This window comes from Panthera uncia, chromosome D2 (assembly GCF_023721935.1).
Source record: "Panthera uncia isolate 11264 chromosome D2, Puncia_PCG_1.0, whole genome shotgun sequence".
NCBI lineage: Eukaryota > Metazoa > Chordata > Mammalia > Carnivora > Felidae > Panthera > Panthera uncia.
The window spans coordinates 44,417,987-44,430,906 of record NC_064818.1 but is presented as its reverse complement, the minus strand read 5'-3'; the positions used below and the strand labels follow the sequence as shown (position 1 = coordinate 44,430,906).

Here is a 12,920-nt window from a genome sequence, read left to right as displayed (position 1 = left end):
CCAGACAGAGAGGAGAGCAGGCAGAGGATGCTACCTGGGCCAAGGGAGCTCTTTTCAACAGCGCAGCCCAGCTCAGAGGGCGGTGCCATTCTCACGGATCATTTGTTCATTCATTCATTCATTCATTTGCCTAAGCTTTCATTTCGGAGTTTATTTCCTCATTCACTGATTCAGCCAGGCAGACTCGCAGGTCCCCCCAAAAAACATTTCTGTAGCTTCCTCTGTGTGCCTAGCCCTGCGCCCAGCCCCGGGGATGCAGGTGATGAAAACATGGTGCTGCCAGGCCGCAGAGGGGGCTGGGCTGTGCCTGGGCTGGAGGGGTGAGTACAGGCCCAGAGAGCTGGTGGACGTTGTGGGGACTCTGCCACACGCATGTCTCTGCAGGCATGAGCCCGGCCTCTGTGACCCTGGCCAGCGCCCTGCAGGTCAGGGGCGAAGCTCTGTCGGAGGAGGAAATCTGGTCCCTCTTGTACCTAGCTGCGGAGCGGCTCCTGGAAGACATTCGTGAAGGTAAGAGGGTGTTTGGGCCACATGAATCGCAGGGAGTTGAACGCAAGGCTTCCCAAGCCATCTCTGACTGCTGCTTCTCAGATCTGTTATCAGTCCAAAGCATTAGATCAAGTAGTCAAATGACACCTGCCTATGGAGTTGCCCTGGGAAGGCAGGCCTGTCTCTCGGACCCATGGCATGCAGCAGAGTTGAAAAAAGGCCTTGCTTCTAGGGAGACAGTGGCTGCAGCTATATGGGCCTCTCCCAACACCTGGACGGTCTGAGCATAAGGGACAGGAGGCAGGGGGCTGCCCTGCTGACACTCCCATATTGTCTCCTGCCAGATGGTGTATCACCTGTGCCCCATCAGGGGCTAGAACCCACACACTAGGTGGTCTAAAGAGCGGGAGGGAGGTTAATATAAAGAATTATTAAATTCCAACAGAAGAGTAATTGTAAGATATGGTTCCCCAGGACTGAGAGAAGTACCAGTGAGGGACAAACTTGGAAGGGAAGCCCCTTCCCCAGATCGGGGTTCAGATTTGCTGGAATTGCTGTGCTTGGAGCCCACGATGAAGGCGAAGTTCGCTGCTTTGCGGGGCCAGAAGGGTCTGGCATTCACTGGACAAGCGAGGCACAGGAATCGCCACCAGGGGCGAGGGTGACCCTCTGGATGGAGGAGGGCAGCGGGGAGACATAACTTCCGGAGCTAGTGCTGCCAGGAGGCCTGGAGCCCGCGGCGTCTGTGCAGAAGCAGTGATCACTTGGGGCCGGGAGGTGCGTGCTGGACCACGGGGCCTATGTCAGGGCAGAGCGTCACCAACTGTCCTCCCGCCCGCGCTCTGAGACCCGAAACAGCAGGAGGGCCCCGCCTCCCGCCATGTCTCTCTAGCGCCCTCTACTGAGAAAGCTGCATGTCGCACTCGCTGTAAGGGAGAGCTTGCTTCAGGGAGCAGGTATTGAAAGGTGAATTTGGAGCTGCGAAGCCTTACGTTAATAACTGGAACAAACGCTGAGTCCGCACACTCACATGTCAGCTCCGAAGTCACCCGCGAGACCGCAGCCGAGGCTCCCCACACATGAGTGAGACCACATGAGCAATCAGGCAGGTCCCAGTGTGGGAAGATAAAGGAGGCTGCTGTGCACCTCTACCTTCAGTTTCACCCTCCCCGTGATTCTTCACTCTCTCCTCCCTGCCCCTGGTGTCGGTTCCGGGATGGGGGAGGGGAGACTGATGAACCCCTACAGTACGCCCAGAAGACCAGCTGCCCTGGTCCCAGGCTTGGCTCCAAAGAACTCAGACTTGGGCTTATTTCCAAGTGGACATCTGACCTTGAGACGCTTGGGGCACTGAGGAATTTGGATGCAGGTGGCTGGTTTCCTGGCCACCACTGTGGTCGCCCTTGGTAACACGTGGTCTTGTGCACGCATGTATCGGGGTTGTATCCACTTCATGTTTCCCTGGGCATTGCTCTCAGTCCATCCCAGGGGCACCTGCTGGTCGCAGTCCCACAACTGGCCCTCCGGACAGTGGTCATGTCTCTATACTCCCATCATGGCCTTGTTTTCAGATTCCGCGGACTATGTGGTCTGTCCCTGGTCAGCCCTTCTGTCTGCAGCCGGAAGTCTTTCTTTCCAGAACCACATTTCTCACATAGAGGCTGCTCCTTTCAAGGCCCCTGAACTGCTACAGGAACAGAGTGACGATGAACAGCCCGACGCATCTCAGGTAAGTTGTGGGGCATCTCTGTGGCACCTTTGGGCCTGTCCCGGGGAAAGGCCTGGTCCTAGGACCTTGGATCTGTCCTGGGGGTGGCATCCCCAGCTCCCAGTTTAGCCCCGAGGAACACTGAGGCAGAATGGATTTAAAGAATATTATTCCCAGGCTTTTTTTTTTTTTTTTTTTTTTTTTTTTTGCCAGTCTTTTAGTTATTCGATGAAGACAGGTCACCTTCTCTGAGCTTCAATTTCTACACCTGTAAAACAGGGTTAATTTGACTTAATCTATCAGATTATTATAAATATTCAAAAAGAAGTGTTGGAAAAGTTGTGGGTACACAGTCTGAGCCATGGGTACCCATGGCAGCATGTAGCAAAACCCTAAAACGTCCCCAACCAGGAGTTGATCCTAAGGTAGGAGTAAAGACTGATTTAACTGCAGTAATGTTCATTGTTGTATTGTTGACATTAGTGATAAACTGGAAACAATGTCCAGTAAATAAGATAGCATTAAAATGAGGCTGTGGGGGCTTATTTAATGGCTTGAAAAGAACCTAAATATATGCATGTATAATGTGACCCTAGTTTAATAAACACACACACACACACACACACACACACAGGGGAGAGAGAGAGTTCTAAAAATATATACACCAAGATGCCTGCAGTGATTATTTCTGGGTGGCAACATCAGTGGTAATTTTAGTTTTTTCATGGACTTGTTTTGCTTCTGGATAGCAAAAGGTCTAGTAAACATTATATTCAATTTTTAAAAGAAGAAATTCTTTTTTTAAATGTTTATTTACTTAAAAAAATTTTTTTTAACTTTTATTTATTTTTGAGACAGAGAGAGACACAGCATGAACAGGGGAGGGGCAGAGAGAGAGCGAGACACAGAATTGGAAGCAGGCTCCAGGCTCTGAGCCATCAGCCCAGAGCCTGACGCGGGGCTCAAACTCGCGGACCGCGAGATCGTGACCTAAGCTGAAGTCGGACACTTAACCAACTGAGCCACCCAGGCGCCCCAATGTTTATTTACTTTTGAGAGAGAGAGAGAAAGAGAGTAAGGAGGGCAGGGGCTGGGGGGGGGTGGGTGGGGACAGAGGATCCGAAGTGGGGTCTGCACTGTCAGCAGCGAGCCCCATGTGGGGCTCAAACTCATGAACCATGAGAGCATAACCTGAGCTGAAGTCGGATGCTTAACCGACTGAGCCACCCAGGCGCCCCCATAAGAAGAAAATCTAAGGAGAAAGTGGTGTAAGGCAGGCACACAGCACTCAGGGCATAGTGGCTCTTAATCAGCGAGTTCTGCTTCTTCTTGCCATCCTTTCAGGAGAAAAGTACAGCCTGGAAATTCTGCCTCTCTTGGAAGGAGAAGGCGTCCTGGAACGGAGGCTGCTTTTCCTTCGGGCTCAGATAACAGGGGCTTGGTGGCTTCCAGGGTTGGTTTATCTGGGCCCACGTGTCTCCAAGTCAGATCACAATAGCGAAAGCATCAAGTTCCCCATTGCAGTGGCCCTGACTCTGTCACCCACAGGCAGACACCCAGCACCCCGAGCCCCTCTACTCTTTCCTGCACTGACAGAATCTCAGGGATAAATCCCTGGACCCCTGTGTTAGATACAGATGTGGGTGCCTCTCAGTCCCTCTGTTTGGGTCTCTCTGGTGGTGCCTCCTACAGTCTGGAGTCAGCTGACATGCCACAGCTGGAGCCAGGGGATCTGACTTTCTTTTCTTTTCTTTTTTTTATAATTTTTTTTAACATTTTTATTTATTTTTGAGAGACAGAGCACAAGTGGGGGAGGGGCAGAGAAAGAATGAGACACAGAATCCAAAGCAGGCTCCAGGCTCCGAGCTGTCAGCACAGAGCCTGATGTGGGGCTCCAACTCACAAACTGTGGGATCATGACCTGAGCCCAAGTTGGACGCTTAACCGACTGAGCCACCCAGGCACCCCAGGGGGATCTGACTTTCTGAGCAGCCACTAGAGGGGCGCATGCTGATGCACCCCAGAAATGCAGGGGACTTAGCTTCCTGGGGGGTGAATTGTGTCAAACTGGTGCTTAGTAGGCCAGGTCACCTGGCCATTACCCCTCTTAACACATCCCTACCATTCAGTTCTGTTAATTGCTCTTCTCTTCCGTCCACTGCAGGCTCCTCTCTGCATCCAACTTGGCTCAGGTCCTGTGGGAGGTGAGGTGAGCAGTCAGGAAAGTGGTCTCAGCAGAGGCTTTGCTCACAATCCTCCCCCAGCTCTGGGCTCTGTCCTGAGCTTTGGAGGATGTATGCCGACTCATCTCCTCAGACCAATATCCAGCTCTCCCAGCACACAGAGGCATTTTTCCCACTGCTTGGCGAGTTCCAGTGCAGGTGGAAGGTGTGCGCTGGTCTCTAACTATGAGTCACTCAAGCCACTATCACCCCATCCTGTGCTCATGGCAGACATCAACAATCCATCATGCTGTTCTTTCCCGTGGCACCAGGAGTTGCATTCAAAACTGTCACCACCCTTCTCCAGGCAGCATATACTAAGGGGCTGGATTTGGGATTTGGGAGGAAGCCTGTTGTCACTTTGGCCTTAGGCACCACCAAGGGTACTTAGAGCATTTGGAATCCAGGTCAGTTCCCCAGTGAGGACGGTGCCTCTGGCAGTGCTCAGGGCACGGCTCCAGCATCTGCTCTCAAGACCATTTCTCCAGAGGTGAGGATGAAATCTGTGAACTTGTCTGCAGGTGTCTAGTCACGTTCCTCAGAGGGCTGGTTGATCGGGTTGGGGATATAAGGTCAGAGAGACAATTGGCACGTGTGATACTGGACACATGCTCTTGACCTAGGGATGCCAGAAGCCAAAACCAAAGTCACTTGTACTTAACTGAGTGGATGGCTCAAATAAGCGTGTATTTTCCACATACTATGTTTTATGAATTCAGCGTGTCCCTTCTGAAGTTCTCAAAAGTCATTTCCCGTGATCCTAAGGGGAATGCGCCTTGTCAATTACAGTAGAAGCCCCACAACAATAACAGATTGACATTGATTGAAAACTTAGTATAATCCGGAAGCAACATAGCCAAGGCTCTGGTGCCTGGCTTTAGGTCTTCTTTGGAAAGTTCCCAAAGTTGCCTTTGCGTCGCCTCTTCTGTATAATGGAGACAATTAAAATACCAACCTCACAGGATGGTGGTGAGGACCGAATGAGTTAATGTAAGTAAAAGGCTTGGAGCAGAGCTTGGCATGTAAGTGCTCCACGTCCGATAATGATAAAAAATTTTCATGACCATTTGCAGGTTCTTTTTACTCAATCCTCATGAGTATTCAGGTAGAATACTCACTTTATTATTATTATTTTCTTTTTATTATTAAAACAATTTTTTAATGTTTATTTTGAAAGCAGGAGAGACAGAGTGTGAGCGGGAGATGGGCAGAGAAAGGAGACCCAGAATCTGAAGCAGACTCCAGGCTCTGAGCTGTCAGCACAGAACCTGATGGGGGGCTCAAACCCATGAACCGGGAGAGCATGACCTGAGCCAAAGTCAGACACTTAACCAACTGAGCCACCCAGGTGCCCCAGAATCCTCATTTTGAAGATGAAGGAAGTGAGGGTGGAGAAGTCAGATAATGTTCTTCCATTTCATCTTGTTTTCTGACAGGTGATGCTTTTAAAGCAGGCTGTCCCAGGGGTGCCTGGGTGGCTCAGTCGGTTAAGCGGCCGACTTCGGCTCAGGTCATGATCTCGCGGTCTGTGAGTTCAAGCCCCGCATTGGGCTCTGTGCTGACAGCTCAGAGCCTGGAGCCTGTTTCAGATTCTCTGTCTCCCTCTCTCTCTGCTCCTCACCTGTTCATGCTCTGTCTCTCTCTGTCTCAAAAATAAATAAACGTTAAAAAAATTTTTTTTAAAGCAGGCCGTCCCATAGTGTTTCATGTGCAGATGGTTTCAACTATGCGCCATCAGAAAGCCTAAAGTGCAGCGGCTGGCACCACAGATAGAGTTATTATTTGCTTCACCAGGAGTCTTGGGATTGGTCGGCGGCTCAGTAAATGTCATCGAGGATCCAGGCTGTGTATTTACATTCTACCCTTTTTAGCTGCTGGTCTTTTTTCCGGTGCCTGTTGCCTCATGGTCCCAAGATGGCAGCTATGATCCATATACGTTGTCAGCATTCGAGGCAAAATTGAGGAAAAAGTGGGACCATGGACTGTGTTCTTATTGTCAGTAAAGCAAAAGCTTTCTCAAAAGCCCCTTAACAGACTCCCCTTGCGTCTCTTGCCAAAGTGGGGTGTCACGGTCACTGTGGTTTCAAGCCGCTAGAGTGGGAGATGGAAAGTTCACGGGAGTCGCAGATGGTGGGGGGGCTAGCCGGCCAACACTGTCTGCTGCATGTGGAAATGGAATTGTGATTTGTTTGCAGGACTATGGAATACCAGAGGTGACCGAAATCTAATCTTGTGCTTTTTCTCTTGAGCAGGTGCACGTCTATTCTTTAGGAATGACCCTCTACTGGTCAGCAGGCTATCATGTCCCACAAAATCAGGTCTGTAAACAAGTTACTCAAAGTCTTGCCAGGTCATGTCTTTGGATTTAATGAGCAGTTTTCTTCAGGACAGGGACCACTTCTCTTGAGCTCTGTGTCACCACTCCGTCCTCCTGGGTTCTAGGAAGGCATTGCCAATGGGTTACAGAAGTGCTCCCGCTGAGTTTAGAAACCACCGCAGAATGCTACTCAACATGGCCATCCAGGCAGCCACGATTTAGGGTTGGCAAGCAAAATAAGACTTATCCGCTCAGGGGAAGTGGCAAATGAGAGGATTTTATAGATGGCGAAGATGCAGATTTATAAAACAGGCTTTAAAGCAGCCGTTCCTGACGTGAGATGCTTTCCTGAAAAAGGGTTCTGTGCTCAATTGATTTGGGAAAATGCTCCCTCTATTACCTTCCTCTTCAAGATTTTGCAGAGTAATTTATTAAAGACTCCAAGAAAGCTTAAAGCATAGAAAAATTTTAAACTTTTATCACAGCACTGTATAAAACTTTTGACTACAGAGTATGTGTGTTTGTGTGTGTGTGTGCAAATTTTCATCTCACACTATAAGAATTTCTTAGACCAGGGTAACAAGAGCCAGAGAATTCTCCTCTTCCTTCTTTCCTTCTTTCCTTCTTTCCTTCCTTCCTTCCTTCCTTTTGTTCCTTCCTTCCTTCCTTCCTTCCTTCCCTCCTTCCCTCTTCTTTCCTCCCTCCCTTCCTTCCTCCCTCCCTCCCTTCCTTCCTTCTATCTCACCTTTGTCCCTCTAATTCAACATCCCAATGTTTCCTGGTGCTTTGTATTCTCATCCCTCCTCGTGTGATACCCTTCTTACCTTCCCACTCTACTCATGAGGTTAGATTCCACTTCTCAGCAGGGCATACCTGGAGCCCCAAATTGGGCTCTTACCTGTAGCTCTGGTTCCTCTCTGGAGCTCTTCCATAATCAGGGCCAGTTTCATGGGCGTGTGGCCTGTGTAATCGAATAATGCCCTGCGCTTACAAGGGCCCATGCTTGGTGTAATGCTCTGATGTCACCATCTTGAAATTCTTAAAAGTTTTGAACAAGGGGCCCTGTGTTGTCATTTTCCCCTGGGCTCTGTCCTGCCCACAGTGCCCTTCTTTTCAGACATGCCATACTTACTATATACTGCTCCTTCTATCTGCGGTCCCTCCCCCCACTTTTCTCCTGGTTAACACCAGTGTGCTTTTGGAGATTTAGTTCAAGTTCTTTCCCCCAGCTCCTCGTTCCCTCCCCAGGTTGGGTTAGACCTTTTCCTCTGTGTTATCACCATATCTGTGCTTCCCAAGACTTGAGTCCTTATCTCTCTCTCTCTCTTTTTAATGTTTATTTATTTTTTAGAGAGAGAGAGAGATAGAGTGCAAAGCAAGAGAGGGGCAGAGAGAGAGAGGGAGACACAGAATCTGAAGCAGTCTCCAGGCTCTGAGTTGTCAGCACAGAGCCCGAAGCGGGGCTCAAACCTACAAACTGTGAGATCATGACCTGAACTGAAGTTGGATGCTTAATTGACTGACCACCCAGGCGTCCCAGTCCTTGTCTCTTTCGGTGACCATATTTCTCATCAGACTGTGAAGTCCTTGAAGACAGGGACTGTCTCCCACTTTGTCGTTCAGGCATTGGGATTTGCTGTATGAGTCCGGGATGCAGCATCCCTCTTACACATGGAGATGGGAATTCACAACTGATGCTCCATGGCAGGAAATGGTAGGGCAGCCCTTACCTCGAAAATGACTCACGGTATGGGTGAGCGGGACAAAAAGCCTGATTTTGAGTCTGAATTTGAGGACTTTCCCAATATAAATGGTGGCCACTTGAATGCACGAGGGAAGTGCTTAAGCAAATATTTTTTCTTTTGCTTCATGGCTGCATGTGACATGAAGTTCAACCAGTGATCATTGACCTTGTGCTGACCATTGGAAATGCCCAAGGATGAAAAGGCACAGCCCTTATGTTTCTGGAGCTCACATTCTAGGGGAAAGGCCCAGTGAGATCCACCTAAATAATTTGAGAAGTAATTTGGCAGAAAGTAATTGAGGAAGTAATTTGAGAAGTAATTGCATTTGAGAAGTAATCGAGAAATAATTTGACAGGTTACCCAGGTGGGTGAGAGTTGAAGGCTGATCCCTGGTTTGATGTGTGTACTTGGCATGGGTGGATGCCCACTTTGTCAAGCACCTATTTTTCATAAGTATTCCAAGCACAGGTTTGTGCTCTCTGGGTACCAAAGAACATTCCAGACTAGAAAGCAGCAAACTTCACACAGCTGGCGTAGAGATCGTTGCTCTGCATTTTGTGGCCTTGGTGATATATCTTGTGTCCGTCCCCAAATGCTCCAGAAGGAGCAGGTGTCTGTCTAGTGGTAATGAGATCATCTGTTTCCATTAGTCCCCACTGCACACCCGACAAGGTATTGGACTCAGCTGTCCAGGCTTCTCATGCAGCCCCTCTTCTCTCCAGCCTCTGCAGCTCCGTGAGCCCTTGAGCTCCATTCTGCTGACCATGTGTGAAGACCAGCCTCGCAGGCGGCTCCCCTTGCAGTCAGTTCTGGAAGCTTGTCGGGTTCATTGGGAAGAAGTGGCCGTATACCCAACCTCTGCCGGTCTCCACGTTAGACGGCTGGCTGGCTTGGTTCTGGGCACCATCTCGGAGGTCAGTGTAGATCTGCGCTTCTCAACCCAGGAGCCACTAGCTAGGGGGAGCTATTGACATTTACATTAGCTAAATTATAGTTAATTGAAATGCAAGTAAAATCTTCAGCTCCTCGGTCATACCTACCACGTTTCAAGTGCTCAGTAGCCACATGCAGCTGCTGATGACCATACTGGACACGGAAGATCTAGAACAATCCCAGCCTTGCAATTCTGTTGGGCAACGCTGGTAAAGAAGATTGAGCAAGCCCAGATTTCTAATGTGGCTGAGATTCTTGGAATCTTTCAAAGAAGCTCTTTACACAAAAACAATTACATTACATGTTTGTAATCCGTGAGTCAGGTCACCTGTCAAAATTCAACTAGGCTTCATGCAAGGAACTTTCCCTGACTGTGCCTACAGTCCCTGGCCCCTCCCTCCTTCTGCTATCTTGTGTCTGCAGAGGGTCCTCCTGCTGCACTTGTCACATTTGCTGCCCTGTGTGCTCCTCACCGCCTAGTAAGAGGCTGGCACATAGTAGGCATTTGGCTTACGTGGGGTTCCCTCCAAACAAAGCCAGAAATGGTGATGCTTATGCATGTTATTTATTGGGTAAGTGCCCGTAGGAGAGCGGGAGTGATGGAGGGAAGACAGGATGGGAAATAAGCCCAGCCAGAAGGTGGTCTCAGGTGGAGACAGCCTCCACCTGACCGCACAGGGGTGGAGTGGGGATTCTGGGGCAGAAATTACTTCAGCATTGGCCCCCTTGAGGCCGGGGCAGTGCTGGGACTGGGGAGAGGCAAGCGAGGTGCCTATGATAGAAATGCAAGGAGGTCTGCCTTTCAGAGGAACCAGAGAGAGGCAGGGCTGGAGACTGGCTGGGCACCTGTGCACCAGTCCAGGGGGCTGGTTGGAGAACTGAGACCAAGACTAACACAGGGGCAGTGTGGATGGAGAGGAGGGGACTGCTGGGGTGGATGCTGTCCACAGTCAATCAGAAAATGCCTGCTCTGTCTTGTCCTCCTTCTTGGATCCCTTTTTTCTTGGCATCTGAACATGTTGCCCCTGTTCATTGAGCCGGAGGAGCTATAATGAAGCATAAAGCACACAGTAAGGTCGGTGGGGTGGGGGTGGGGGCAGACAGACAAGCAAGCAAACATGATATAATGTGTCATTGAAGGAGATGTGAGTGATGTGATGAGGGAAAGTGACAAAAGGACACTTCCCTCTGCCTTCAGGGCAGAAGTGGAGAGCTTTGAAAGTACAAAGAACATAGTTCTGGGTCTTGAAGGCACAGAGGAGCTTAGCAGGGAGACCCTAGCCAATCGGGGGAGCACATGAGCAAAGGCACGGTTGTGCTTGAGTGTGCTGATATGGGGGGAGGGGAGTGAATTACCTCTAGGGCGCATGTGGGTGGTGGGGTCCAGAGCACATTCTGGTTGCCACTGTTAGGCTCTCACTGTGTGGACAGATACTTCTGAACTGACTTAATCTGACAGCCAGTCTGTATGTGTCTATATAAATGTCCCCCCTTGACTTTGGGGTGTGGATGTGTGATGCACTTGACCTTCAGGTGGAGAGGAGACTCATGGAAGAAAGCTCCTTGGCGCAGCAGGACAGAAGCTGCCTGCTCAGGCATAGGCTGCATCAGGCGAGCTGCGAGAACACAACAGTATGGGCCCTGGAGCGTCTGCACCCCTGCAGAGGTGGGTATGGTGCCCCGAGACTCCCACTCTACTGTTTCCTGCCCCGAGTGGGCCGGATGTCCGTGCCGTGGTGGCAGAGAAAACCTGGGCAAACTCCCCTCTTCCAGAGAGCCCCCACAGGAAAGGGGCTGGGTCCTGAGGAAAGCTTCACCTGGAGCTATAATTTTGTGTGATATAAATCACACATAAATTTTTTTTATTGAGTTTTAACTGTCCCAGCTGATAATAACAAATTTCAACACACAACATAATGGAAGACTTTCTTTTCGTTAGTTTCCAGGTGGAGCAAAAGGAAAAGCAATCTGTAAAAGATTGTTTCTGTTGTTGCTGTAGGCGTGTCCAAGGAATGGTTTTTAGAATAATCTTGTCTCTACTCTTCAACTGGATCGGAGGTTTTTAAAAAAATTAATACTACTGTTTTCTGTCCCTAAGACAAGGTACTCTTTGCCACCAGGTTTTATTCTCCCCCTCAAAAAAAAAAAAAAACAAAAAAAAAAACAAAAAAAAAACCAAACTCCTCTGAACCCCCTGTAGCTGTCATTTCCATTTCACATGTGAGCAAATAGACTCAGAGAGGGTAAATAAGTCACACAGCCTGTAAGTCATGCTGCCGATATCCACTTGATTCAAGAGAGCCATGCTCTTTGCCTCTTCTCATGCCCTGTACTGTGCTGTTTGGTTAGTTTCAGAGAGAAGCACAGAGACCCAGAGTTCCCTGGAGCCTGGTCTGAGCACCTCAGCACCCAGTCACCATAGCCTCTCTGTTAGCAGGTAAGCAGTAAGGTGTCCAGGGGGTGGGCCATCCATGTGGGGACCGCTGTGTCTTGCTTCTTTACTGATTACTGATACAAAACCCTTTGCTTCTCCAGAAAAAAGCTGACCCTATTCCATTGGCAGGTGAAAAAAACCCACATTTAAGCAGATATGCAGCCAAGGTGATGAGGGGCCTGATGGCAGGTGTGCTTTTGGGCCATTCTGTCTCCCCTGGGAACCAAGTTCACGCTTCCATGTTGTGATTTTCTGTTGCCCCATGAGGCAGCATAGCAAACAACCACAAAACACGCTGTCTGAAGATAATGGTTTATTTAGCTCTTGATTATGGGAGTTGGGAATTCAGACTGTGCTCTGCTGGGAGGTTCTTCTGGACTCTGCCAGATGCCTTTGTGATTGGCTGCAGCCTGGCTAGTCAGCCTCACTTCTGGGGGTGGCTGGCTGTTATCTGGGGGCGCCCTGGATCTTCACCAGCAGGCTTGCCCGGGGATTGTTCTCATGACAATGGCAGAGCTGAGAAAAAGAGAGGGAGGGAGGGAGGAAGGAATAGAGAGAGGGAAGGAGGAAAGGACAGAGGGACAGAGAGATGCAAAGGGCAGGGGTCAGGGAGAAGCGGTTGGTTTGGGGATGAATGTAATATAGATGCTTAAATCTGCTCGAAACCACATGAGACGATATCCTCCTGCATCTGGAACATTAGGAATTTTGTAACTTGGGTGTTTAGTTTTTTATGTATCGATTTGTTGTCCTTCCATGATTCGGCCAAGGGCTGTGGCAGTACTTGACGTCCAATATAGAGCTGGGGCTTGACAGGATGCAGTCGAGTTCACCTTACAGTGATTTTGCCTGCTATTTAAAACTCTATTTTTGGGGCGCCTGGGTGGCTCACTCGGTTAAGCGTCTGACTTCGGCTCAGGTCATGATCTCACGGTTCGTGAGTTCGAGCCCCATGTCGGGCTCTGTGCTGACAGCTCGGAGCCTGGAGCCTGCTTCAGATTCTGTGTCTCTCTCTCTCTCTGACCCTCCCCCATTCATGCTATGTCTCTCTCTGTCTCAAAAAAAAAAAAAA

At 49.5% G+C, this 12,920-nt stretch overlaps 1 protein-coding gene across 1 annotated transcript in view; it reads left to right on the top strand.

Moving 5' to 3' along the window:
• Nucleotides 1-386: 386 nt before the first annotated feature.
• The window catches only part of LOC125933133 (FERM and PDZ domain-containing protein 2-like), a 47,467-nt gene continuing 34,933 nt past the window's right edge, over nucleotides 387-12,920 (top strand). Inside the window, exons 1-2 of the mRNA XM_049645998.1 lie at nucleotides 387-510; nucleotides 2,061-2,218. Of these exons, the coding sequence (XP_049501955.1) occupies nucleotides 387-510; nucleotides 2,061-2,218 (282 nt within the window). The remainder of the gene's footprint in view (nucleotides 511-2,060; nucleotides 2,219-12,920) is intronic.